At 48.8% G+C, this 27,848-nt stretch overlaps 1 protein-coding gene and 1 pseudogene across 1 annotated transcript in view; one reads left to right on the forward strand and one right to left on the reverse strand.

The window, feature by feature from the left end:
• Positions 1-1,841: 1,841 nt before the first annotated feature.
• Positions 1,842-27,848, reverse strand: part of Uck2 (uridine-cytidine kinase 2) — a 60,006-nt gene continuing 33,999 nt past the window's right edge. The window contains exons 2-7 of the mRNA XM_052737494.1: positions 18,091-18,250; positions 17,224-17,320; positions 14,804-14,946; positions 9,848-9,945; positions 7,142-7,190; positions 1,842-5,536 (exon numbers count right to left, since the gene is read on the reverse strand). Of these exons, the coding sequence (XP_052593454.1) occupies positions 5,397-5,536; positions 7,142-7,190; positions 9,848-9,945; positions 14,804-14,946; positions 17,224-17,320; positions 18,091-18,250 (687 nt within the window). The 3' untranslated portion in view covers positions 1,842-5,396. The remainder of the gene's footprint in view (positions 5,537-7,141; positions 7,191-9,847; positions 9,946-14,803; positions 14,947-17,223; positions 17,321-18,090; positions 18,251-27,848) is intronic.
• LOC128109526 (DNA-directed RNA polymerases I and III subunit RPAC2-like) lies at positions 26,525-27,074 on the forward strand (annotated as a pseudogene).

The raw sequence follows: 27,848 nt of genomic DNA on the forward strand, positions 1-27,848 counted from the left end.
CAGATGGGTTCACACAGCTATTTTATTTTAACTCATGGTTTACTAAAGTGTGTGTAAGCATACACACAGGAGCAGACTAGGATCTAGCATAGTGTTGTTTGGTTTTGCAGTGCTGGGAACTGAATCCAGACCTCTTGCTTATGCTAAGCAGGTGCTCTAGTACCAAGCTACATCCCCAGCACAGAAAATGCCCTCATTCTTTTTTGAGGGGCAGGGAGTATTTTTGAGACAGGTTCTTAGTATGTGAGCCAGGATGACTTCCAGCTTGTCATACTCCTGTCTCAGCTTCTCCAGCGTTGGAGGTCACAGACATGTGCTACCACACCTCACCTTGAAAATCAGCTGTAAAGTATCTAAACATCCCCAGCACCATATGAAGGAATCCACCCAAGTCCAGTCTCTTGAAGCTGACATTGTCATGTTCCAAGACCCTTTCTCTACTCCTTGTATTTAACAGTTTCAAGCAGGTATTAACAGTCTTCTGCAAACCTACTCCATCGATGGCTTCGTTAAAGCAGCATTAGTTTGTGTCGAGAGATGGCTCAACAGTTAAGAACACTGGCTGCTGAGAGGCTCACAACCACCTGTGACTCCAGTTCCAGGGGATCTGATTCCCTCGAGGGCACCAGGCACACAATTGTTACACAGATACACATGGAGGCAAAACACCCATACACATAAAAAGAATTTAAAACAGCGTCATTGCCCACTAGGGGAAGAGGGGACACTGCGGAGAGAGCTCCTGTTGAGAGATCTGCCACTTCCTAGATGGGATGGCCTGGTCGGTGGAAAGATGGGATCAGCAGATGGAGGGAAACTAAATCAGGACTCTCAGGAGCTGCAAAGGGCACAGGCCAATTCTGTGAAACCCCTGGTGGTACATGATGTAGGTCTTTTAAAAACAAGAGTAAGTTGAGTGTGACGGCATACGTCTTTAATCCCAGCACTCACGAGGATGTTGAATTCCAGGCCAGCCAGGGCTATACAGAAGACCCTTGTCCATGTGGTGATGGTTCACACCTTTAGTCCCAGCACTCGGGAGGCAGAGATGAGGCCGGACTGGGCTAAAGAGTGAGTTCCAGGAAAGGCTCCAAAGCTACACAGAGAAACCCTGTCTGAACAAGAACAAAAAACAAAAAAAGAAAAAGACCCTTGTCTGAAAAACCAGCACCACCAACAAGAATAGAAAGGCTGGAGAGATGGCTCAGCAGTTAAGAGCACTCACTGCTCTTTCAGAGGATCCAGGTTTGCGTACCAGCACCCACATGGTGGCTCACAACCATCTGTAATTCAGTTCCAACACTCACCTCTGGCCTCCTTGGGCACTGCATGCATATAGTATATATACATATATATATGTATTTGTTTTGTTGCATATATATATGCAAACACTAATGCACATGTATCTTTTAGAAAATAAATATACATACACCTTCATTCATTTCAGAGTTATAATGAATGCAAACTTTCTTCCACTACACACCCCTCCATTTAGGTTTCGTTTTCATTTTTAATACAGAGAAGTATGTAGGCAACTGGTCTGGGAAGGCAAGAGAGGCAGAGGCCACATAAACGACACCAGTGATAACAGAGCCGGTATTCCAAGAATCACGGCCTCCTGGAAGCCATGGCCCGGTGGTTCCCGTGATAGGAAGTGCAAGGCAAGTAATATTAGGAGAACCGGAGCTCAGCTAGGGCCTGGAGTCTGCTCCACACACATCCCAGGACCAGGAGGCCTAAACACAGCAGGCTAGGCAAGCCCTCCCTCCACCACTGAATTGTCACAGCAGGCTCTGGCAGGCTGCTTCTCACCAGACACCACAAAGCAAAGAAGCCAGGAGTTGGGTAGTTTTTGTTCGTCTTTATTTACAGCAAAGTACATAGGATGTGGTCATTATATAGCACTAACCAAGGTAGGGCAGTCAAAAGCAAAGGGAAGAGACAGCATCTTCTAGGGAAAGAACAGTCTAGGTCTCTATCTAGCCACTCACCCTCGCTCCCGAGGCAGGCCTGGGTGGGAACGCACTGCCTGAGAGCAACAGGAAGCTGCTAGAACACGTCACCTGTGCCTGGCACCATGAGAGCAGAGCAGGCCCAGCGCCAGAATCTTAAAGGGGACTTGCGCACACCAGATGCATCCATCCACTTGTGCCTTTCCCAACCCGCTCTCTCCCTGGTTCTGTCTGACGCAAAGGATTCACCAATCTGCCTGGCGGAAAGTATGAACGGCAAAGGTGACAGAGAAGGCCGGCTGGTCCTTCCCAGAAGCACCAGCCTGTATGTACCCAAGGACTGACCCTAGTCTCACCCAAAGCTGCCCATTCTTTGGAGATTCTTGGACATGAACACAGGTTCCAAAGGCAGTGAAAGACATTTTCCTACAAGAGGCTTGCAGTCAATGTGGACGTCTCTCTGCTTTCAGCTACTCGGGGCCACACCTGACCCAGGTGCCTTGCAAGACACAGACAACACACCCTGGATAGAGCAAGCTGGAGGCCACTTCCCCATGATCTAAGCAGCCACCATCATAAATATTAGTTCTGAGACAGGTGACTTGAACACCCCTCTCCCCTCAAGGCCTGAATCGACCCCCTTCCCCAGGGCCTGCTCTACCCACTCTTTATCAGATTCCCATCTTTTTTCACACCAGCCTCTAGTTACCCCAAATCACAGGCCAGCAGGCGTTACGTTAGTGTGATGACACGTGAGGCTGGGCCTCCGGTTCCCCAAAGAGAAGTCACAGGCCAGCAGAAGTTGCATTAGCAAGATGAAGTGTGAGGCTAGGCCTTCCTGTGACACAAGGCTTAGAAGTTTGTCCTTAACACTTGGGCCAAAGACAGTATGTGAGCAGGGAGGAGGCGAGCACCATTGGGTGGCTCTGAAGCCGAGGGATTTACGCACCCGTGATAATGTGACACAGTGCCGTTCAGCCGTGCTTCCTCTCTGAACAGCTAAAAGTCCCCAGATGACCAATGCCATAGTTTCCTAATAAGTTTACCTCCAACTCTCCAATGGGATTGGAGATCCAGAACCTCAAGACTCAGACCACAGCGTTTCCTATACAAAGTTCAAGTTCAAATGCACAACTGGCCAAAAGCTGGGCGACCTCGGAGCGGGCAGGGCCTCCAGTCCTTCCCTGCACCCAGCAAACACTGCTTCGAGCCAAGCCAGGAGTGATCACAATTTCCCCAGGAGGTAGGGATAAGGTAGTCCTAAAGTTGTGTACAAGCAAGGAACGGACTGCTCAGAGGTCCTGGAGGCGGGCTTGGTCCCAACACCAAGGTAGATGAGGAAGCGGCTAAGTAAAGGCTCAGAGATGAGAAGAATCCATTTGCCACGGCAGTGGGGATAGACAGCCAAGGCACTAAGTGGTTTGGCACCTGGGAGCTTCAAGTAAAATTGAGCGCGCTACCCACCAAGAGGCCGAGGGAGGCTCTTGCAGACGGGAATGGGTTTCCCATGAGCACATGGAACCCCAGCAAGGCCAGGGCCCTTGTCCTTGGGATGCCAGGCCAGGTCCTAACCTACTTTTTATCTCAGAATTACCATGAACGTGTGAAGTGGATGTGATACAGACTGTCCCCCGGACACTCCAGGATGTATCTGTCTCGGTGAGTGTGTGCCTTCCCCACAGGTACCTACCGGAGCTCAACGCTCTCTGTTCCAGCAGCAGTTACCATCATGGGAACGTGCTGCAGAGCCTGCACCATGGTCTCCGGATGCCTCAGGGAAGTGGCAGAGCTCTACCAAGGACTAGGTTCGTGTCTTTTAAATAGAAAACACGGAGTTGGAGGCAAATTTGAATCCTGATTGGGGAACTGGACGGTGCTGAACCAGTGAGGGAACCTCAGCTTGGCTGGATAATAACGGAGTAAGAACCTCAGTGGGCTCTGAGAGCCACCGAGGGAGAAGGCTCTCCAGTGTCCATGTGGAGTGACTACGCATGGGACCCACAAAGTGCAGGATGGTGACCACCAACATGACAGTCCTTGGCTCTTCTATAGTTAGGCAGAGACTGAGGTCTCTACCTCACACCTGCCCCTTCTTGTTTGGTCCCCATTTCCTCCGGCTTTCTTCACAATATGTCAATCAACTTCCTTCAGGCAGGAGTTCCTACCAAGAGGAAGTGTTCGGGAAAGCTGAAAATCTCTACCTCGGGCATCTCTAATATAAAACCCCAGCTTAGGTACCCATGATTTAAATACTCTCCCTTAATACCTTCTAAGAAATACTTCCCATCTCCTAGACCCTTCCTGCCCGGCAGCCACCATATTAACATGGTGACAGTGTAATTCAGGAAATCATCCTGATGCCACTGCTCAAGAGAATCTCAGGTGGGAGGCGTAGACTGTCTCTATCTCACTGTACAGCCCCAGCTCGGAAGGGACAAGAGCTATTGTCAGCTCCCTGGGTGGAACTCCTGGGGGCATCCTGTGAACAACTATCAGTGGTCAAGGCCAGATGTCCTTAACCAAAGTCCAGGCTGCAATGAGCCACTCCATGTCCAATAATATGTCCAGGCAACCCGACCAGCCACTTCCCTAGGAGGCAGTTTCTCCTTAAACATGCCCAGGGTCACAGTCCTGCCCATTCCTCCTCCTCTCTCCTATCCTGCAGGATGAGACCGTATAAAATCTCCACCAGGAAAACACAGCAGAGGAAGGAAGGAGTCATGGAGCCACCCAGGCAGCCAGAGCCAGAGTGAGGCAAGAAGAAACGCAGACAGACTGATCTTCCTCAGTGGGTCTCTTCCCTGAGATTGAGTTTGAGCTGAGATCACATTTAATTTCAACTCAAAAAAAAAAAAAGACAAAAGTATCTATCTCTCTTGAGCTCCAGTTTCAAGGAGGGGCATCTGTCAGGGGGGGCCTTGAGAGTTGAGTCCCATCCCTACCGAGGCCCATGGTGCTGAGAGCGAGGGACATCGACCAATCAACCACCCACTCCCGCTGCTTCCCAGATGCCCAGAGCACAGAGCCCTGCTGAGCGGGGCTCCAGGCCCAACACCCACGCACAGGTTCCTGCAGAATACTTATGGCAAACAGCTTTACAGTTATTTGTACATTTACACAAAAATAGATCCTTTATATATATCTATATATATATATGTATGTATGTACGTGTGTATTTATAACTGGTTACACGTTGGATTCATAATTAGGCATCACCAGTAGTAGTTGGCACAGTTTGTCACTTAAGCTCAGGGTCAAGTTCTGTTTGATTTGCTGTTCCAAAGTACAAAAAAAGGAAAAAAAAAGAAAATCAAGGCAATTCATCTCCGTGGTGTTTTCTTAAATACAGTAATTTCATAGGAGGCGTATGTACAGATGACCAAAGCCTCTCGACCCTCCTGTGTCTTTGAGCTGGGGGCTGGGATTTGGAGTCAGGGCACGGGGTCAATGTGGCCGGCTGCTGGACTCTGAGGCCTGCCTCTTGCGTGAAGGGGTGTAGCCGTTGATATAGCCGTTGGTCTGCCGCTTGGAGAGCCCTCCATTGAGGATGTCCTGGATGTGCTGCACGATGAGGTTGATGGCCACTGTGAGGCAAAGAGCGACAGTATCAGAGAGTGGGGAGGGCACACGTGCAGGGCTGTGACGACATGGTCTGTGCACGGAAGGGCACACGGGAACCAGAGGCAAAGACTTCCAGGAACATGGCCCTGACCTTCCAGAGCCTCCAGCTGGGCTCACAGGACCTGCTTTGTAAAGTGTTCTAAGAATGGAAGTGAGACCCCATGAATGAATCCCCACTGCATAAAGCAAGCACCCCAAAAATTGTGTGGAGAGACTAGAGATGGTTTTAACACCACCGATCATCTCGACGTCCCTTTTCCTAAGCATCTACCAACTTCCGTCCCAAACAGGGCCACAATACAGAAAGCCATCTTCCCACAGAAGGTTGAGCTGCATTAGCATCAGAAACAAACACGTTCCACTGCGTGCGTGCGTGCGTGCGTGCGTGCGTGCGTGCGTGCGGTGGGGAGGGGTAAATACGTGTGAGTGTATAGAGGGAGGCTAGAGGAAGATGTCAGGTGTGTCCTTTTCTACTGCTCTCCACCTTATCCCCTTGAGACAGAGTCTCTCGCTGACCCTGGAGACAGCCAGACTGGCAGACAAGCTCCAGCAATTCTGTTTCCAGTCCACACAGTACTAGGGTTACAGACACAGACCCAGCCATGGAAGGATTTTGAGATTTGGGTCTCACGGTGTAGCCCTGACTAGTCTGGAGCTCACCAGTTCAGACCAGGCTAGCTTTGAACTTGGAGATCCACCTGCCTTTGCCTCTTGAGTGCTAGGATTAAAGGTGTGTATCACCATGCCTTGCTCTCAATTTAAAAAAAAAAAAAAAACATGGGTGCTAAGATCTAAACTTGGGCTCTCATGCTTGAGCAAGTGCTCTTACCCACTGAGCCACCCTCCCAGCCCCAAACAACAAAGGACTACTTTCTGGTGTGATTTACAGACTGTGTAAGCTGATGGCCACCACCGAACAGCGGGCCTCTGCTCCTAACACTGTCAGTGTGGTGAAAACTAACGGAGGCTGAGGGCGGCTGAAGCCTGTGCTCCCTGAGCTTGGCTAGGAATGAGAGTGTCGTGCTTCCTTAAAACACACATTGAATTGTTTGCTGCTGTGATGAACACACTTTTTAAAAGGAAGAAAATGAAATAAAAAAGAATGAAACGATGAGGTCCAGTCCTATGCAACAGATGAACTCAGCCACCCTACGTTCAAGGCTGTGGGTGCCGGCCATTGCTTCCTAGATGTCCCAAACACCGAAGGACACACTAATGGTGCCATCCGACTCCTTTTCAGAAGGGCAACCCTGGTGTGATGGCACATCATTCTAAATCAGATTAGGAAGAAACTACACTGAAAGGTAGTCTTAGATACCAGGTGTCCAAGTGTCACTACTGGAGAGGCCACTGAAGGAGAGGCCACATAATTCCCTGATTATGTCTGTCCCCACACATGGATATACACATGACCAAGGATCTGTTCCCAAGACTACATCTGTAGACAGAAATACCTTTCTGACTATCACAGACTACAAGACCCTGTATGGTCAGTCACACTGTGCCCAAGTTATGACTGATGTGAGAAGAAGGTATTGCCCACAGGAGGACACCCCACTGGGACTCACCAAGATTGTCTGCACCTCTAGGAATGATCACGTCGGCATATTTCTTTGTCTGTGGAGAGAGATGTTTACAACACATTAGCAGGGGCATTCAGAGACAAACCTGAGCCCCTCTCCAACGGCACGAGGTAAAGCCAGCCCCTGGCAGAGGAAGAGCCAGACAGCCCCAGCAGCAGCTTGAGGCTTCGGATATGATACTGCAGAAGGCACCTAAAAACAAGGAAGGTCCAAGGAAGTACCTTCATGGGTAAAATGTGAATGCTAGAAGGGAGGAAGAGGATAAGGAAAGGAAAGAAGGCTTTTCCTTTGTCAAAGAGGGAAAGTGGGTCTCACTAAGTGGTTGATTCAAAACCACTTCATACTCCAATGCTTAACTCGAATGCTTAGCCCTGATGTCTATTTTATATCCGCATTATACAGCCAGCTTTTCCCTGAGTACTTATTACTGGTGCCTAACATCTGTTTCCACCAAGGACCTGCAGAGAACATGGCCTTAAAACCACACGTGTTAACTGTCTCCGACACCAGGAATACTATTAATTAGAAAAACCGAACAAAGGGCTGGAGACCAGCTCGGTGGTAGAGCTCTCTTGCCTAGTATGAGTAAGACCCTGGGTTCTGCCGGGCAGTGGTGGCGCACGCCTTTAATCCCAGCACTCGGGAGGCAGAGGCAGAGGCAGGCGGATCTCTGTGAGTTCGAGGCCAGCCTGGGCTACCAAGTGAGTTCCAGGAAAGGCGCAAAGCTACACAGAGAAACCCTGTCTCGAAAAACCAAAAAAAAAAAAAAAAAAAAAAAAAAGACCCTGGGTTCTACCCCCAGCACCGACAAAACCAAGCAGCAGTAACTACAAATTTAAAGGGGGATCCGTTCGCCTTGAGTTTTTAAGAAGCCTGAAGGGTGACACTATTCACAGCCAGCTCTCGGTTAAAGCCAGAAAAGGCAACCCCCTCCTGGTGACCAGCTTTACTCCATCATTACAGTATTTTACAAAGTAAAATTTTTTTTAAAGGTGAAACCATGCTCCTATTGTGTATCTCCCCCGCCCCCGCCCATTTACTGAGATTTCATAAGCCATTCTGGAAATAAGTGTCCTGGAATGTGCCCCCAGTTTTTCATACACGCCATGAGTATTAAGTATGCCTGAGTACCCTCACTCCTCCTAACTGCTGACCCAGAGTCATGCCAGCCTCAGACCCTAGACCTTTCTCAGGTCCCAACTATGGAAAAATTAAATGGTCTTCCCTGAGCTAAGAGTGGACAGTGGGGTGGAGCACAAACATCCCCGAAAACACTTGGCCAGAATCTTCAGTTCCTGCAGCTGAGCTAAACAGCAGAACACATCAGTGGGGTTGGTTCCCAATGGTGAAATCCCTTTGTGTTCTCAGTAAGAGACAAAAGAATGGGAAGGTCCTCGGGTAAACAAATGGAAAAAATTCCACAGTCCCTTGGCCCTGGGAGCCCTTTCGCAGAAACCCGATCTCATAACCTAACCTTCAACAGGGCATCAGCCTCCTGACAAATTTCCTCAAGCTGACTCAAAGTCCACCAGTCCCTGACTGAAAACCAAGTCAAGCCTGGTGCAAGGCTGAAGGCCTCCTAGAGACTGAAGCAGGCATGGTGAGGATTATCTTGTCCAGGAAAGGAGAAAAAGCAGAGGTCATTGATTCTGGAGACCTTCCCAGACACCACTCTTCCCAAATGATTTCACTCAAATCCAGCCTAAGGCCCAGCGTCTCTCTCTCTCTCTCTCTCTCTCTTAATTATAAATAACGAAGGCCTGCTCTGCCGGACCTGAGCTTGCTCAGGCAGGGAGGACGTGGTGAGTCAAGATGCTCCTAAATCAAATACTTCTTCCCCAACTAAACCTTGTTCCCCATCTTCCTCCCTTCCGGCAATCCCAGATCCACCCTGGGTCTGGCAGCTTCATGTCATATGCCCCATTTGGTCTCTCCCAGGGAGATGTGTTTCTCTGGTTGATTATTAGCTGAGAGCCATCCCCCTCTGGTTCTTAGAAAGCCTGGGGAACTCAAGATGCACTATAGGGGATACAGATGTGCCAGGAGGGAGGCAAGGGAAGAGGATCTCAGCATAGCCCAGCACTTCCCAAACGCAAAGGCCAAGAAGAGGTTTTAAATAAACCGCCTGTGGAGTGCCCTCCCTGCACCAAGTCTCCAGCTGGCTGAGGTCTATCTCAGGCAAGCTTCAGGTAAAGTCTGATTGCAGCCCTCCCAGGCAAGAAATGCAGGTTATGCTGGGAGAGGCGCAGAACCAGGGTGACCTTCAGGGGAAGAAAGACGGCAGGACAGAACCCAGCCTGCCACCTCTTAGGACTTCAAGATGATCACTCAAGAGAGGGGAATAAGATTCAAGCCGGGCCGACCCCAGCAACCTACAGGCTTTTAAATCTATCATGAAGGACTAGAGCGATGGCTCAGCATCTCTCTAGATGATGAGAGTTAAGTGCTCTTGTTGCTCTCACAAAAGACCCAGCATGCACATGGCAGCTAATGACCATCCCTAACTCCACTTCCAGAGGATCTCATGCCCTCTTCTGGCCTCCATGGGCACTGCATGCATGTGGTGTGCAGACATACACAGGCAAAAAATACCTATACACATAAAATAAAAATACATACACCTTTTAAAAAAAAGATTAAATCATTAAATGTCAAGATGTACATTTAGCAGAAACAAAGAATACAACTCACTGGCAAGCAGAATTCCTCAAAGGCGGGCTTCACGAACGTAATGTACTGAGATAAAATCTGTTCAAGGTCTCTCCCTCTTTCGCTGATGTCCCTCAATACTGTAAGAGAAGGAAAAATAACCATCAAGAACACAGTGCATGAGGTAGCACTCCAGGCTCCCGCAGGCCACCCAGCTGATTGAGAAGTCAGGACTACTTAGAGACTTTTTGCCCTAGGATGGATCAGCCACAGATTCAGAAAAAAACAAGTTATGTTAAGTCTCAATACCATCAAATTCTACTACGGTGTCCCCTAACATAAAAGGCTGCCTGGCCAAGACTAGCAGCTTTCTTGTTTCAAGCAAACAAAATCTCAACATGAACCAGAAAAGATCAGGGCATCCCCGAAGAGTTGTGACAACAGGAAGCAGTGGTGCCCGGCTGGAGAATGCTCTCCTGTGTTCCCAAGTCCAGGGACCCACTGCTGTGGGGTCAGCCAATCACCCAACTCACCCACCCTCTCCTGGGTGGGAATACCAGTGGTGGGGAAGCTCTTTTCTGCTCACCTGGGGCACAGAAGTTTGCAAATAGAACATTAGTTAGTGAGAAAACCACGCTCTCAGGGATAGGGAGCCAAAGCGAGGAGGAAGCCAAGGTGGATCCAGATTTACCATCTATCACCCATCATCTTCCCTCGGTACCTTCTAAAAAGGGACCTGCCGCAAACATTTTTTAAAATCTAGTTTTAAGGACCAGGGCATCTGGATTCTGTCACTGTGTCCTGACCTCCCTAAGCCTCAGTTTCCCTTGGAGTAGTGAGCTAGGAAGGTGGTCCTGGAGGTCCTGTCAACCAACACAGCCCTCTGCACAGCTGCCACTTTGAAGCTTATTATCAGCCACCTAAGTTTTCACCTGTACCCCCAGAGATTACCATATCAGGTAACAGACTCAAATAAATCTCTGTAAACAAACACAGGGAGTTTTTGTGAATGAAATTTTGGAGAGAGCTATGCCACTAAGTATTACACACACACACACACACACACACACACACACACACACACACACACACACACACGATCACGCCTGCACACACTAGAGCGCCTGAGTTCAGGAGCTAGTGCCTCCCTGGAATCAGGTGCTGCCCCTGGAGTGCTTGGTGCTGGGTTTGTTTCATAAGGCATGCTTTTCAGGAAGCTACTGGCTTTAGCACCCTGGAAAGTTTTGCCCTTCTCCCTATGGCGCACATGTGGGCACACCCCACACAGATCTCCTGCTGCCTAAGGACCAGACCTGGTAACTTCATCTATTATAAGAGAAGCCAATGGGTCATGCAGGAAGCTCCAGGGTGAAGTGGCATAGCAAGGCTGCTTGGCTCTATCTAATGAGTATGGAGCTGAAGGAACGTGACCTAGATTTGAGTCCTGTCCCCAGAAACTCCTGCTCCTGTGACCTTAGCCAAGTGACTTATCCTCTTTGAATCTTCATTTCCTTAAACAAAAAGCAGACAAAGAACGTCTTATTTATAATTGAGGGAGTGGGGGATCTCATGCAGCCTAGCTTGATCTTGAACTTAGATATGTAGCTGAAGATGACCTTGAACTCATACTCATGCCTCCGATTCCAGAAAGTTGGGATTACAGAGTATGCTGCTGTGCCCAGTTTTTATGAGGTGCTGGGAGATCAAATGTAGGGTTTTGTTCATGCTAGGAAGTCATTCTACAAGCTGAGCTACATTCCAAGCCCTGATGAAGCTATTATTTAAGAAAACAAGGGGGTACAATCTCCAGCATGGCGGCTGGTACACAATCCAGTCAATAAGCCTACCCTCCGATGGCAACTGTAGCTCTAGCCCAACCAGGGGTGGGGGCGGGGGGCTCCAGGAGAGCAGAGGCTCCTGACAGGAAAATCAGTCAATGTGAGGAGGACAAGGTACATGGGGGGAAGTGTGTGTGCAGAGGAACCCTGCAGAACGCTGGAAAGGTGTGACAAGGTTCAGGAGAGGCCAGCGGGAAACAAACCCATGCAATGGATATGTTAAAAGGGGACACATGGTCAAAGAAATGGGGACAGGCAATAACAGAAGGCACTGTCACCTAACTCCCTAAGAGGCTTCAAGGAAGTTGTCACCTTAAACGGACTAGGATGGCTCCGTGGCCAAGGGCCAGCTAGCTCACTGCATTTGAAACGCCCTGCTCCTTGGGTACTGCCAGGAAGCAGAATCAGGCCAAGGGTTGAGTCAGAACAAGATCTTGGCACAAACTGGAAACTCCAAAAAAAAAAAAAACACCAACCCAACACCTCCACCCCTACCCCAACCCCCACCCTATCCCAGCCTGAGCCCTACACATGTGCTAGGCAGGATGGGATCATTCCCAAAGGACGAAGGAATGGGCAGGAAGCTGCAAGTTTGCTGGTTCCCTGCCTGGCCAAGCAGCCCTTCCAAACCCAGCGGTGTTCTTTCAGCTCTAAATGCCCATGCCCCACTCTTTCCCCTCCTGATGATAGAGCAGAGAGGGAAGCCCTCAGTAAACTCAATCACCAAGAGTAAGGAAGGGGATCCAGGAGGGCCTGAGCCTCCCAGGCACTGCAGGATTCCAAGGCTAACTTCTCCCTTATTGGTATGTTAGTTGTAAGCCTAGAAGTTTATGAAAGATGGGTGGGAACATGGTACTCCATTCTCTCGGAATATTCTCCAGCCCCACTACTACTACCTACCCCTGTTAGGGACTGTCCCCTGCCCTCAGCACCCTGCACTTCACCAAGCATATGCCAAGCATGTTTTTTGTCCGACCTGGACAGAAGGAACTTGTAAAAATAAATGGCATATAGAAAAACCGCACAAATCTACCAGGAAAGTGGCTTGGCAGAAGGGTACTTGTAAAGAGACATCTGAAATGAGGAGGCAGCAACCTGCCCAGACAACAAAGGGCCAGAGAAAACTTGGGAAGCAAGGGCCGGGGTGGGGGTGTGGGGGTGTGGGGGTGAGTGGGTGGGTGGGTACACACGCCTTTAATCTCAACACTTGGGAGGCAGAGGCAGGCAGATCTCTTGAGTTGAGGCCAGCCTGATCTACACAGCCAGGGGCTACACAGAGAAGCCCTATCTCAAAACCCAAGTTTCACATTATTTTAAAGATTTCCCATACTCACATAAAGACCCTCTCTCTCCCCACCCCAGGCCAAGAAACGGAAGGAAAATGTGCTGCTTAATCTGCACCATGCTGACCTGATCTGAGTTAGTAGCCAAGACCCACTCAATTTCCAAAGACTTCCCAACTGCTCCAAATCTGGCTCTAATTCCCTAGATGCTGTCTTTTCTCCCTCCTTTGAGGTCTCTCTAGGATTGAGTCCCACTTGCTAGACTAGTCAGCTTCCTGGGGTCAGAGTCTCCAGAGGCCCAGCATTGCTGCAGAGAACACGATACCAGCCACCGACCTCTCCAAAATTCTGACCTGAGAGGCAGCAACTACCAACTAATGTGCCCGCTGGCCCTGCCCCCGCATGACCTCTCATCCATCCCTACAGGACTAATCTCTGGATTACCTGGTAGAAAAATAAGGTTCAAAGAGGCTAAAACACAACTTGCCCAGGGCCACACATCCATGAGCAGTGAAGCTGGACGTCGCCCATCTCACCTGGCTTTGAACTTGTGTTTCTTAATAGAACACACTGCCTCTTTAACTCGGCAACCATCAGGGACAACGACCCACCAAGCAAGGGAAGAGCTAGGCTTATAGGTAAGGTGGTAAGCCAGACACTGGGCCAGAGGCATGGCAGTCGGGGGGGTTCCATAAAGAAACACAAATCTGGGGTATGGTTAGAGCCACTGATGTCACAAGGCTAGACGGGGGACCTGCCTGCTGAGACTAACATCGCGTCTCTCCTGTCTGTTCTTCACACAGTGATACCTTTGCTGCTCCCCACCTAGAGGGAAGTGTGGCTCCAAATCAGCATGCAAACCCAGACTAGCTTCTCTCAGTTCTACTGGTTCCACTAACAGCTCTTGCCAAATAGTATGTTATCAACCTGTTTACTAGAATGTCCAATAAGTCACAGATTCACCTACCGGGACCTGTTTGAAACAAGGTCTAAACTGGCCCTGCTACACAGCTAAGGATGACCTTGAATTTCTGATCCTCCTACCTCAGCCTCCCTGGGTACATTACAGGTATAGGACACCTGTTTGTGTGATGCTGGGGATTGAACGCAGGGCTTCATAGATGCTGGGTAAGCACTGAGTTGAGCTATTTCCCTAGCCCAAGCTACTTTCTAATGTCTTGTTCACTATCTCCCATAGATTCCATCCACATGGGGCTCTCGGAACAGGCCGCTGTGTCTGTATAGATAGTGAGCATCTTCTCTAGGTGCCTGCACCACGGTCCCCCCTCACTCCTGTGACCTAACCCTTCTCCTTCTGAAAGGCTCCCAGTGGAAGCACATGGCTCAGGACCCTGCAGAGCTCAGCTCCTCACCCAGTTCTGGGGGCTCCGAGAATGCACAGGCTGGATGGACATAAGCACAGGTGCACACTCGGGAACGCCTGCCGGGGAATGCTCCAGGACTGGGTAGAGAGAATGTGGGCATGCAGAAGCAGATGTTGGAACAAGACACCCAGAACTGCAGGCACAGGGCTCCCTGTCCCCAGATACCCTACAGTTACTTCCAAGACCAAGGCATCTTTTCTTGATGCCTCATGAGAAAATAAAAGAGACCTGGGCATTTCATCTTAGTGACCTCACAAGCCTTCCTCTAACTAAAGAGTAAAGTGACCAATCCCTTCCTAAATGTCACTAAACATCAGGTGACAGGATGTCCTGGGGTTGGACTACAGCTGGGCAGGGTCACAGAGCCCACACAGCTGCATAAGGAGAGGTCCAGGCTTCAGACTCAGGGGGGCATATGCTTCTCACGGGTTTCCACCTATCTGCTCCCAAGATAGCCACCAAACAGGCCATCTGAAGCCTAACAGAACGCACCTCTGCGAGAGAGACGAGTGTCCGCATCTGTGTCCACAAAAAGTTTCATCTGGAACAGGTCTCGGACCTCCTGGGAGTAGAAGGCCAGGATCCCTTCAAAGAGCACCACGTCCGCGGGGTAGATAGTGACCGTCTCCTCTTTCCTGCAAAACACAGATGGACTGAATGGCCAGGGAGCCGGGTGACAGCAAGGAGCAGAGCATCTGCTGGGTTGAGGTTCTGGGTTCTCGGCCTCCAAAGACCTACATAGTAGATAGAGGAGTTTGGCTCCTAGGCCCAGAGACCTCAGGCCTCCTTTAAGCCTTCCTCCCCCCTTCACACTATTCCACAGGTCCTCTTCTTCCTCCAGTCGTATTCTAAGTCCTTCCCTGAACCTGGAAGGAAAGCCGTGCACTGGAGTGTCTCATCGGCTGGACACCACCACTTCCCTCTACGGCAGAAAACTCTCCTTCCCTGTGCGGGTCCAGGCCGCCCTGCTGACAAAGACTCAGAAGATGATGAGGAAACCCCACAATGTACACAGAAGACAGGAACAGAGGGACAGAGATGCCATGCAAAACTCTAAAGGCCCGAAGCAGGTATGGTGCCTTTTTGCACTTTCCCGTGAGTCCCAGCCTCTGCTCTGGTGGTCGGGTTTGAGACGTATTCCCTCTAACTGTCTGGCTGCCCCCTTCCAAGTCTTCACTCTCCCAGACCCCAAGAGTGAGCATAACTCCAATCCCTACAGTGGACTCCATTATTCCTGCACAATCCTTAAAGGCTTGGTAAAACAGATACAGTTAGCGTGATGCTTGGCGCTAATTTTCTGAGCCCCCACACAGCAGGCTCTGCCCCCCACAGGAGGCACTAGTGAGGCCCCACCCGGACCCTCTCATCTGCCTCGTCTACCCCAACCTTTGCTGCGCCCCCAAGTTCTGGTTATGAGAAGGTACAGGCTGTGCATGCACTGCACTAAGGGCTGAGACATGCAGAACGGGAGAACAGAGAGAGGCAAGGACTAGGTTTAAAACGACAGGAACATCTGGTAAGAGAGAAACACTATGCGACCTAATTTCCTACTTGAAAAGAATTCAACTCAAGGGAGAATGGCAGGGAGTATCAGAAGAATGAAAAGCCAGCAGGAGAAACGCTCGCAACTGCCCACGGAGAAGGACATTTACTGAACCACTACAAGGCCAGGTACAAGGAGCCACACCTGGGACAGGCCATCTAAAAATGCAGCTTATGGCTTCGGAGTCAAGAAGTGGCATGCTAACCCGCTCTGAAGACTCATGTCTGGCCAACAAGAGTGAACGTTCCCAAACTAATCGTCAGGCAAGGGCAAGGAGGGTGAGCTCAGAATCTACCCATGCTCTAGGATCCCGAGGGAGGGGCTTCAGTGGAGAAGGTGGGTCTGTCTTGATTGAGATGCTGTCTGGAGAATGGGGACTAACTTTGGGGTGTGGACTTGATGACCTCACCTCTCCACACTGTCCAAGAGCAATCACAGCATGAGAGCAGAGATGCTGCTTTGTCCCTTCCCTGTCCCACCCTGGGCCCCCACCCCCACCCCATTGACATCTTCTTAAAAGAGCCAAGATTCTGGCGTGTACATAACAACAAACATGCACGCCATCTGTCCCGGCTGGTTTTGTGTGTCAACTTGACACAAGCTAGAGTCAGAGAGGAAGGAGCCACAGTTGAGGAAATGCCTCCATGAGATCCAGCTGTGAGGCATTTTCTCAACTAGTGATCAATGGGGAGAGATCCTAGTCCATGGTGCATGGTGCCACCCCTGGCCTGGTGGTCCTGGGTTCTATAGAGAGCAGGCTGAGCAAGCCAGGACAAAAGGCAGTAAACAGCACCCCTCCATGGCCTCTGCATCAGCTCCTGCCTCCAGGATCCTGCCCTGTTTGAGTTCCTGTCCTCGCTTCCTGCAGTGAGGAACAGCAATGTGGTAGTGCAAGCCATATAAACTTTCCTCCCCAGCTTACTTTTTGGTCATGGTCTTTCATCGCAGCAATAGAAACCCTAACTGAGACACCATCCATCCCTTACACCAAAGTACAAGCCCATCCTTCAGAGAGAAAAAGGAAATGATCCAGCCATTCCTGGAAACATCCTCATGAAAGATGGGGAAGATACCAGGCAGTAGTGATATACCCTTTGATCCCAGCACTCAGGAGGCAGAGGCAGGTGGATCTGAGTTCAAGGCCAGCCTGGTCTACAGAATGAGTTCCAGGATAGCCAGGGCTACATAGAGGAGCTCTGTCTCAAAAAAAAAAAAAAAGAAAAAGAAAAAAAGAAAGAAAGAAAAGAGGAGAGACAGGGAGACCGGGGGGTGGGGGTGGGGGGGGGGTGGGGGCAGGAAGCTGAGTGCACTCCTGGGATGCTCTAGGCTGCAACAGCTAACAACCTCTGGCCTGGCCCAGCTTACTTACCGTGAGTGGGTGACAAAGTCATACACAGGTATCTGGACTGTTTTTCCTTCAGTGATTTCTTTCAGTGTTTTGAAGATAAGTTCATTGTCAAAGGCATCTGAAGGAAATCAAATTATTAAAACAGCTCTTGGTTTTAAACTAACCTGTCATAAAATCACAGCAAACTTCACACCCAGAACAGGCTGCCCTTCCAAAGCCAATGTCCACCCATGGTGGAACACCAACACTCCCTGGATCTTAAAACAGGGTGTGTGAGTGAGTTCTGGCAAACTAATCTGTTGTTTGTTTTCTGCTGACTTTCTGTACCTGGTATTGACAGGTCCCTCCCATCTCTCCTCAAAGGTCAGCTGGTGCCCTGGGATTGATTGGCACATGCTAAGCATAGGTCTCATGCCAAAAAGAGCTGACTCCCACCAATATGAGAAACCTAAACCACCTAAAGGAGCAACACGTTGATCTGGGATATCAGCAAAACTCACTTAGGGGGCCACCTTAAAATACCCCCACTTCCCTTCTTGATGGTCAGCAATCAGACCACATGGGCCAAATGCACACACATGAGACGGTGTGGGGGCGGGGGTGGTACAGACTGCTACACATCAGAAGGCAAAAGACCAGCTGTGTTTGTTTCTCGGGCTCTCTGCCCAAGCTTGCATGGTTTACCTTCATTCAATACAAATTCAATCAGCTCTCTGCAAAGTGTTCAAAACCCATTCTTTCCTGTAAGCCCATGATGACCATGTGAGGCGGTCCTTAGGCCCCTACGTTGGATACAGGAACAGACTGGGAGAAGCCAAGCCCTTCCTCATGAACACAACCACAACCCGCTCTGCCTACAACACACAGGCCTCTCAACCCCCAACTCACCCGGGTGATCAAAGTTGAACTGGCCCTTTAGGGCTTTGGCCTTCTGCTCGGAAGTGAGGACTCGATAGAAGCTATCCTGGCTCAGGATGACCACCTGCTTCTGGCGGTAATCCACCTCATTCTGCCCCAGGAGCTGCACGATCTTGGCACAAACGGAAGACTGCAAGGAGAGAAGACAGCGGGGAATGAGAGGGAGTGTGGGAGTGTGCTGGGACAAAGAAAGTGCAGATGTCTAGCTCCCTAAAAGGAGCGGAGGGAAGTAGCCAGCAGCTCAGGTACTCTCGGCCAATTAAAAGGGAGGACCAGCCCCTAAAAGGAGGTCCAAGCCTCCCAAAGTCCTCAGCAGACTTCTACTCAGGGTACTCAGGCAATGGTCCTCTCCTCTCTGATAGCCAGCGAATGGAAACGGAGTGCCAATTATTAATCCGCCTTGTTGTCCCTTGTGTAGAAACACACGAGACACCAGAAAGTGGAATTAATACTCTGCTGACGGGCCAAAGAAATAAAAAATGACTACATAAGCATGGGGCCCTCGGCCCCCACACAGCTCCATCGGCGCAAGGAAGAGCCACAGCAAAGGCTGGATGGTTCAGTGGTTAAAGTGCTTGCTGCTCTTCCAGGGGACCCAGTTTGATCCCTAGCACCCAGGTGCGGTGGCTCACAGTCACCTGTAACTCCAACTCCTGGGAAGCCAACAGCCTCTTCTGGCTTTCACACAAATGCAGATACACACATGCACATATAAATAAAAAGATAATCTTAATACATAAGTCACTCCAAAAGCAGACGGTCAAGATGGCCCGGTGGGGAAAGGTGCTGGTCACCAAGCCTGACAACCTGTGGTAGAAGAAAAGGCTGGACTTCCATAAGTTGCCCTCTTGATCTCCACATACATATACACACGTGCACTAAAGAAAGATGTTAATGAACAAAACAAAAAGCTCTGGGCAGTGCTGGGCAGTGGTGGTGCAGGCCTTTAATCCTAGCACTTCCTGAATTTGAGGCCAGTCTGGCCTACAAATCGAGTTCCAGGACAACAAGAAGAAAAAAAGAAGAAAAGAAGAGAGGAAGAGGAAGACAAGGAAGAAGAAGAAGAAGAAGAGGAAGAAGAAGAAAGCTACAAAAGCAATACCTCAACATTCCTTGTGGGGCCAATTAACCAATTACAACAGATGAAGAAATGTGTAGAGAGTTACTGGGCTCAGTTTTGTTCTTGAGCCTATTTTATAAACTTTGCCATCCAATTTTAACAATAAAACAGACATACCAAAACTTATAAAGTTGCTTGGTTTCTATGATCACAGAACAGCGGCCACTTCTGTTGCCCTAATTGGTACATAGACTGTTCTGCGCATCCCTGGGTGGGCTGTGCATCACACAACCCAGTAGTAAGAATCCTTCAAGGAGGAACAATCGTTAGATGCAGTCATTATTCAAGATCTCCATCCTTATCACAGGGTCACCGGAACAATTACCCTCTTCCCACTTCCCACACACTCAAGTGGGACAAAGGGGACTAGAGAGGTGGGTGGCTCAGCATCTTAAGCCAGGCAGTGGTCTCAGGCCAGCCCAGTCTACAGAGTGAGTTCCAGGACAGCCAGGGCTACACAGAGAAACCCTGTTGGGAGAAGGGGGAGTACTTGCTGCTCTTGCAGAGGACCTGGGTTCAATCCCCAGCACCCACAGGGTGGTTCAAACAATCATCTGTAACTCTAGTTCCAGGATGACACCTTCTGACCTCCCTGGGCATCAGACATATATATCGGTAAAACATTCATACACTAGAGTAAAATAAATAAACCTTAAAAATCTGAAATTTTTACTTTTAAGTAGGACAGGTCTACTGAAACTGTGAGTTACTGTCTAAATACAACCAAATACATGGCCTGTTCAGTCTAGGGGCTGACCTGAAGCTTATTATGTTCAAACACACAATCCTCTTCATCGAACTCCAGAACTAAAGTGGGTTTGGTATCAGCTCCAATACTCCCCACAAATTTTGTCCAATTCCAGCAGCCGTTGGCAGGGACGGAAGACACAGAGGACTGAACAGACACACAACAGTGTCCAGCCCCTCTGCATCCCTAACTCTATATTGGTAATAAATGTCATAGAATTTCATATAACTAAAGGCAAGGAAGTGAAAAGGAAGAGAAAAGTACATATTCAGAAGTTCTAGAAATGTTATGTTCGGAAGAATCCAGTTGTTGGGAGGCTGAGTGTACCAGACATGCTCAACAATGGACCCCTTTCTCAGAGACACTCTCACTGCCCTACAGAAAGCCCCAAAGTGTCGGCTCGTCACCAGGACCCTCCAGCTGGCAGTTCCTAAAAGGGCAGCTGCCGAGCCTGCTGCACAGTTTCTGGCCCAAAGAAAGGCTTTTTCTCTAAACCCATGCTCACACAGGAGATGGCTCACACAGCCCAGACACCATCTGGCTATTCTATTTCTAGCAGTGTGTCTTCTGGGAGCTAATCTTTAAGATGCTCCTGGCCAGTTCCAATACTGCTGAGGAAGCAGAGCGCTGAGGACTCTTCTGCCTCTTTGCCATTCGCTCTCCAACCCCCAGGATATACAGGCTCTGGTCAAGGCCAGGGCTGGAGAGCTCTGGTGGTCTCACCCTTGGGGATGGGGAGAGAGAAAGCTGGGGGTATCTGTGGAAGGATGGAGTGGCAGTTCTCACCAGCAGCCTCACAGAGACATCCTGGCTACAGGCCACTCTGCCCAGCATGCTACAAGCGCATCAAGTTGCCTGTCATGTTCTGGAGAGGCTGCTTCAGAATCAGAGGGAGGGAAGCCTTGCAAGCAGTCAGCCAGGCTTAAAGGAGCCAGTGGGCAGGCAGGCAGACTCATCACTTCCTTCCCCTCAGTTAACACTGGCTCTGAACTCAACTGACCTCACCAGCTGGTGGTGGGCACAGGCCAGGCACCAACAGCCATCTGGCCCCTTTGCTCGGGTACTGTAAGTCATACCAATTACTCTTCAGCCTTCCCCTGTCACTATCATTACAAGTTCTATGGTGTCCATCTCCAGAAGAAAACACCGCGGCCCCCAGACATTACGTCACTCTTCTGGGGCCAGGGGTGATCCCCACACAACCCAGAGACTCTAATTTACAGGCGTGAGAACATCAAAACACCCATAATTTGCCCTGGCCACAACTGAGAACAGAGTTCAAATCTGGAGCAAACCAACCTGGCACCAGTAGACAGGTGTCACTCAAATGCTTCCCTGGAATAGCTGAGAGCCAAATAGTCTTGGAGTGGGCGGTCCAAAACCAAGCATTGCTAAGCAGGCAAACTGCAAAGCACACCAACTGTGCACCCAATGCACACACACAATCTCAATAAGAAACTCACTAAGCCACTAAGTAAGTATGAGGGTCTCCAATACCTCAGAGGCCACAGATCATTCCAACAGCCCACAAATTCCTGCTTTGTAACTTGGCTGTTAAATCTCCAGGGGCCGGCAGGGCTTTGGACAACACAAGTCTTCCTTCTCTTAAAGCTGGCATCTTTAAAGAATACACCGCTCCTTTTTAGTGTGAGATTTGGTTTAGACTATACTCCTCCTACATTCTAACCTAACAGATACAAAACACTTAAACCCTTGGGATGGCTGGTTGTATGTTCTGAATCTCAAGGCCTGAGCATTACCTGGGCACTGACATTCCCTGCCCTTCCTTGCAGTCTCATTATGCTAAATTCTGGTCACTTAAATATGCAGAAGTCTTAATCCAAAGGTTCCTGGAATCTGCTTAAATAATTAAGTACCCTCCTCTTTTTGTTCCTCCTTCCTGTTAAAGAGGGAAGACTTGACAGCTAGAGCTTAAGCAGCCACCCTGCAGCAACTAAAGATGGACAGACAGTAGCTAAATAAAACAAGTCTGAGAGTAAAATAATCACAAATCAGATACAGGAGTCATGGTGCGTGCTATGCTCAGAATATGTCCTCCACAGTCATGCTGAAACATACTTGTGAATAGGACAATATCAGAAGGTGAGGGCTTTGGGAAATATTCTACTCTCATTTTCCATTGTGGTGATAAAATACCCTCAGGTAGATAGGTGGATGATAGGGAAAATATCACATCATGAACACTCCCACAGAACATACTGAGAACCAAGCTGAGGATTTCACATACAGCCACTCCTTGATACCCCAATGGGATCAGTTCCAGCAACTCCCCTAGAAGCCCAACCCCTGTAGATGCTCCAATCTCCTATGGAAGATGACACGGTATCTGCAGAAAGCCTCCTGTGGACTCTAAAATCATCTCTAGGTCACTTATAACACTTAATGCAATGTTACACGAGCAGCTGTCAGGCTGAGGTCTGAATGTGGTTTACAACTCTCTCCTCTCCCTCTCTCTCCCCGTCCAAGTCTGGTTGAAATATAGACACAGAACGTGCTGGCTAGCTTTATGTCAGCTTGACACAAGCTAAAGTCATCCGAGAAGCGAGAACTTCAATTAAGAAAATGTCTCCATAAAAATCAGACTGTAGACAAGCCTGAATGTCATTTTCCTAATTAGCGATTGATGGGGAGGGCCCAGCCCATTGTGGGTGGTGATACCCCTGGACTGTGGTCCCGGTTCCATAAGAAAGCAGGCTGAGCAAGCCATGGGGAGTAAGCCAGTAAGCAGCACTCCTCCATGGCCTCTGCATCAGCTCCTGCCTCCAGGTCCCTGCCCTGCCTGAGTTCCTGTCCTGACTTCCTTCGATGATGAACAGCGGATACGGAAGTGTAAGCCAAATAATAAATTGCTTTTGGTCACAAAAGCATGGCATTTCATCACAGCAACAGAAACCCAAAGACACAGAACCTGTGGCTAGAGCCACCTTAACCCTCCAGCCAAGCTATGATGTGGTTGTTATTATCCTCCCTTACCTAACAGGAAACGAAGTCACAGAGAGGAAGATTAAGTGATTCAGCCCATGACCTGGCATGGAAAAGCAGCTGGGCCTGTCTACAAGCTCAGACAAGCTGCCGCGGTGAGGATGGGTGCGCATAATCACTGTGCACACCGCCAGGCCTGCCACACTTCAGAGCAGATGGAAAGCCCTCTCTTCCCAGGAGCCCCAGGAGTCTTCAAACACGGTGTAATGCCAATATGTTTAAAGCGAACATCGAAGGAAAGCATCGTCTTAAGGCTCTGTAACCCTCCCTGTAGGTTCCCAGGTGCATGCTGGGCCTCTTGGGAAGTTAATTCTTCTGATAAATACTTCACTATGAAGGGAAAGGTAAGCCACTTCTGTCTACAATTAGTTCTTTTGGTTAAAGGGGTGTCTGAGTACATGTTCAAGGAGGCACAAATTGCCACTCTAGAAAGCAGGGGAGCCCCTGTTGTGTTCTAGAGGGAAATGAGTGGTGCGGCAAAGCTCACTACACACAGACTGCTTCACTCCTGCTGACTCAAGCTGTGAACTGATGGACCCCATTCAGGAGGAGGACCAGACTAAGAATGGCAGCGTTTCCACTCCCTTACCAAGCAACAAGTTAACTGCCATGAATAAGTGTGTAAGAGGAGAGGGGAAATACAGGCCGGTGCAAATACCATGACTGTTGCCTCAAGAGAAAGATGGCAGCCACAGAAGGGAGACCTGGTTAGTGATAAAAAGCTGTGGGGGTCTTCATCATCGATGTAAGCAGAGAGGCAGAGATGGGAAGGCACTGCTCACATCAAACCCTAGGGTCATCCAGTCTGGGTCATCCAGTCTGGGTACCAGCTGCGCAAAGGCAGACTCTCAGGCAGCACTGTGCACTGGATTCAGGCAGCCATGTTACACTCACAAACAACAGCCATTCTGTATAAAGAAATGAATTATTTTAGCCTCCTCTTCTTCACTCTAGACCTGAATATGGAATCTGTGGCCACACCCATAGATTTTCTTTTAATTTCCTGATCTTTTCTCCATTTCATGTCCTTTTTATTACTCAGTGGTTCCTTCATCCTCTTTGCCTCCCAAAATACCAAACAGGTCACAGGAGGACCGCAAGAGGGCGCCAATCCAGCAGCTCCTGACCCTGAAAACAGGCCAGACCCACACAGTACAGAGGGCAGATGAGACCAGAGAGGGTGGTAAGGAGTTTCCTGGGAACACTCAAGAGTGCCAGACAGACCTGCGGCTGTGTACCCCATGGAACCCATCGGGGCAGAGACCCAGGCTCTGCTTCCAGCCTGCTGGCTCACAGCTGCACACTGGAGAAAGGCCTAGGCTTTGGGTTGCACTAAAGGAGCAGGAACCCACAGCAAATCTGAATAGCAGAGACAAAGGTCTTCTGTGCAGTTCTTGTCGTCTTTAAACACATGATCTATCTATCTCCCACTTCACAACAGGTGTTCTGTTGAGTGAGCTCTTGTTTCCCCCAACTACAGGAAACAGCTAGTGCACACACACATATGCATATGTACCTTAAGTGTATACAGACACACACACACACACACACACTCAACCCCTCACACACATACACAATTGCTCACACACACCTGAAAGTACATGCCTTAGTAAAATCAATGAGGCGTTTCTGTCCCCCTCACCAATGCCTTTGAGGAAATAATGCCACATATATAACTAGAGATGCACAATTAAGAAACAACAGTGTTTCTAATCTATCCTGGAAAACCTACTTCCCTCAAGATCTACTCCCTGTGTCTCGTTGGCAATGGTTCCTGCAGCGTTCCCTCAGCAAAACTCCCTGATTGAAGAGCTTAAAGAAAGCTCTCCCTGTGCATAGTAGTGAGCTCCAAAAAGCCTGCTCACTAATCAGGGATAGATCCTGATCCTACAGCCAGGGGCCCTTAGACAGACCAACCTACACAACTGTCTCGCTTTTGCAGAGGGCCTAGTTCCATCCCATGCACGCTCCACAGCTGTTGGTCTAAAGTTCATGAGTTCCCACCAGCTTGGTTTGGTTGTCTCTGTAGGTTTACAGGGGGTGGGGCTTGGACCTGCCTCAACTGAATGTACCAGGCTTTGCTGACTCCCCATGGGAGGCCTTACCTTTTCAGAAGAGGGAATAGGGGGTGGGTTGAGGGGGAAGGCTGCAGGGGGAGAGGGAGGAAGGAAGAGAGAGGGAATCTGTGGTTGGTATGTAAAAATAAATTTAAAAAAACCTCTTAATTTAAAAAAAAAAAAGAGAGCCGGGAGGTGGTGGCACACACCTTTAATCCTAGCACTCGGGAGGCAGAGGCAGGCGGATCTCTGAGTTCAGGGCCAGCCGGGGCTACAGAGAGAGTTCCAGGACAGGCACCAAAACTACACAGAGAAACCCTGTCTCGAAAAACCAAAAAAAAAGAAAAGAAGAGAAACGAAAAGAAAAGAAAAGAAAAGAAAAGAAAGAAAGAAAGAAAGAAAGAAGCTCTCCCTTCTGCATCATTTAAGCAAAGCCCTCTTGGCAGACACTGCATGCAGCCCAGTAACACCTAAACAGCAGTTATCTTCTTTCCCGTAAGAAATCACCCTTTACCAACGGTACTGAGAAAACCTGAAAAACTGAGAAAACACAGCTGAAACCTTGCTTTCATTATACCACAAACAAGAACAAGTCCAGAAGAGCCAAACTAGACAGTAGTTGGAAAACATAGGAGGCAAAGTCATTCTAACACAGGATTTGGGATATGATACCCAAAGCACAGAGAACCAAAACCAGGAAGGCTGGATGGACTCCATGAAAACTGGAAAATGTCGGTGCATCAAAGAGTACTATAAGGAATCCTGTGGGGTGGGAGAAAGTGTGTGCATTCACTTATTGGTTGGGGAATGATGTCCTAAATACGAACTCATTTCTACTATAACAACCAAAACCCTGATTATAAAATGAGAAAAGTCACGACCCAAAGATATACAAATGGACAAAAAACACAAAGGTGCTCAATACTGATACCCACTGTGAATGCAAATCACAACCACAAGGAAATATTTCACACACAGTAGGATGGCAATGACTTTCAAGTGAAAAAAAGTGTTAGAAAGACATGGAGAAACTGGAAGTTTGTGTATGCCTGAAAGTATTATTCATAAAATCACCACATGATGTAGTAATTCCACATGTGGATATGTGCCTCAAAAAAGCTGAAGGTTGAAATGCATATGCATACACTCAGTTTCACATCAGTACTGCTCACAATAGTCAAAAGACGTAAATGCAAAAACCAAGCCCATCTGACCACTGACGGATAAATGGGTAAACAAAATGGAGCTATACATACAATGGAATTCAGCCTTCAGTGATAACTTGTGCTAAGCAAAATAAGGCAATCAAAAAAGAGACAGATACTAATTGGTCCTCACATTTCCATCTCTTCTCTCTATTTGAGATAGGTTTCTTTGTGTAGCCCTGGCTGTCCTGGAACTAGCTCTGTAGACGAGGCCGGCCTCGAACTCACAGAGATCAGCATGACTCTGCCTTCCAAGGGCTGAGATTAAAGGTGTGTGCCACCACACCCAGCCAACACTTCCGTCCTTTTCACCATCATCACCCAAGGCTCCTGGAAGCCTCCCAAGGTGGAAGAGGACCAGGAACTGGGGAGAAAAATACCAGGACTGACAAAATCAATGGCTGAAGGCAAGAGGAAGACAGCCCTGGAAACCAGCCAGGCAGCTGCAGCAGATAGAAATTGTGCAACATTTGTATATTCTAGGAAATTCTCTGTGGTACCTAATCATGAAGAAACCAGAAGTGGAATTTTGTGGTTGCACTAAGACTCATCCTTCAGAGATCAAATTTAATTTGCTCATTCAAATGCAAAGTACTCTTCAACTGGTGAGCTGTTTCAGAAAGGCCTGGTAGAGGTCATGAATGTCTGCCAGCCATGTGCTTGACAAGTTTGAGGCTGGCACAAAGGGCTAGAAAGATCAAAGGGCACGCAGAAATGAGCCTACATTCTCGTCCCTTATGCGGGATAAAAGCAGGACCACCCTCATGATGGTGCAGAACCCAGAATCTGAGTTAGTGATTACAACATGTTTTGTCCTATAGGAAAAGATCTGGACCCATTACAGCTCTGGACCGACCACAACCGCTGGAATCCTGCAACAGTATATGCCCAATAAATCTCCTCTTTTTGAGATTTGACTGAAGTAGTCAAATTCATAGAAACACAGTAGAAGGATGATTGTCAAGACCTGGAGAGAGAGAAAACTGGGAGGTATTAGCAGGTTGCAGACCTTAAGTTGGAGAAGACGCAAGTTCTAGAGATAGATGGCTGTGACAGCTGCAAACTTAAGGCCACAGAATGCTCCACACATCTTAAAATGACAATTTTATGTATTTTACCACAACTTTTACGCACACGCACACACAATTTCTTCTCCCTCTGCTTCTTACCGATCTAAATTAAATCACCGACAGGAACCCTATCTGGTTAGCCTTTGTATACCTCTAACAATGCCAGGGAGAGTCAAGGCCCTGAAACTACAGTTGGCTGGGGCAGATTTCATCCTGTAACCTTTTCCTGATCTTAGAACTGATTTATTCATTAGCAAATGTTTCATTTTTAACAATGAACCAATCCGTGTATGACCAATCCCCATCTTGAAGCGGGACTCTTAAGGTGCTGGCTTCTCGGTACGAGCTAAAAGTCCAGCGTAGGAAACTCAATGTACCAGTGAGTTCCCTTTTCCAGGAAGACATGAAAGACTGCTCCTCAGAGTACCTTGCTCTCTCTTGCCTTCTTCCCTCCCCTCCTCACTTCATTCAGGCTTACAGCTCTTCTCTTTCATTCTCAGCTCCCTGCCAGACACATATAAAAGA

Source organism: Peromyscus californicus, unplaced genomic scaffold (assembly GCF_007827085.1).
Source record: "Peromyscus californicus insignis strain IS unplaced genomic scaffold, ASM782708v3 Scaffold_14__1_contigs__length_90479793_seg_2, whole genome shotgun sequence".
In the NCBI taxonomy this organism is placed as follows: domain Eukaryota; kingdom Metazoa; phylum Chordata; class Mammalia; order Rodentia; family Cricetidae; genus Peromyscus; species Peromyscus californicus.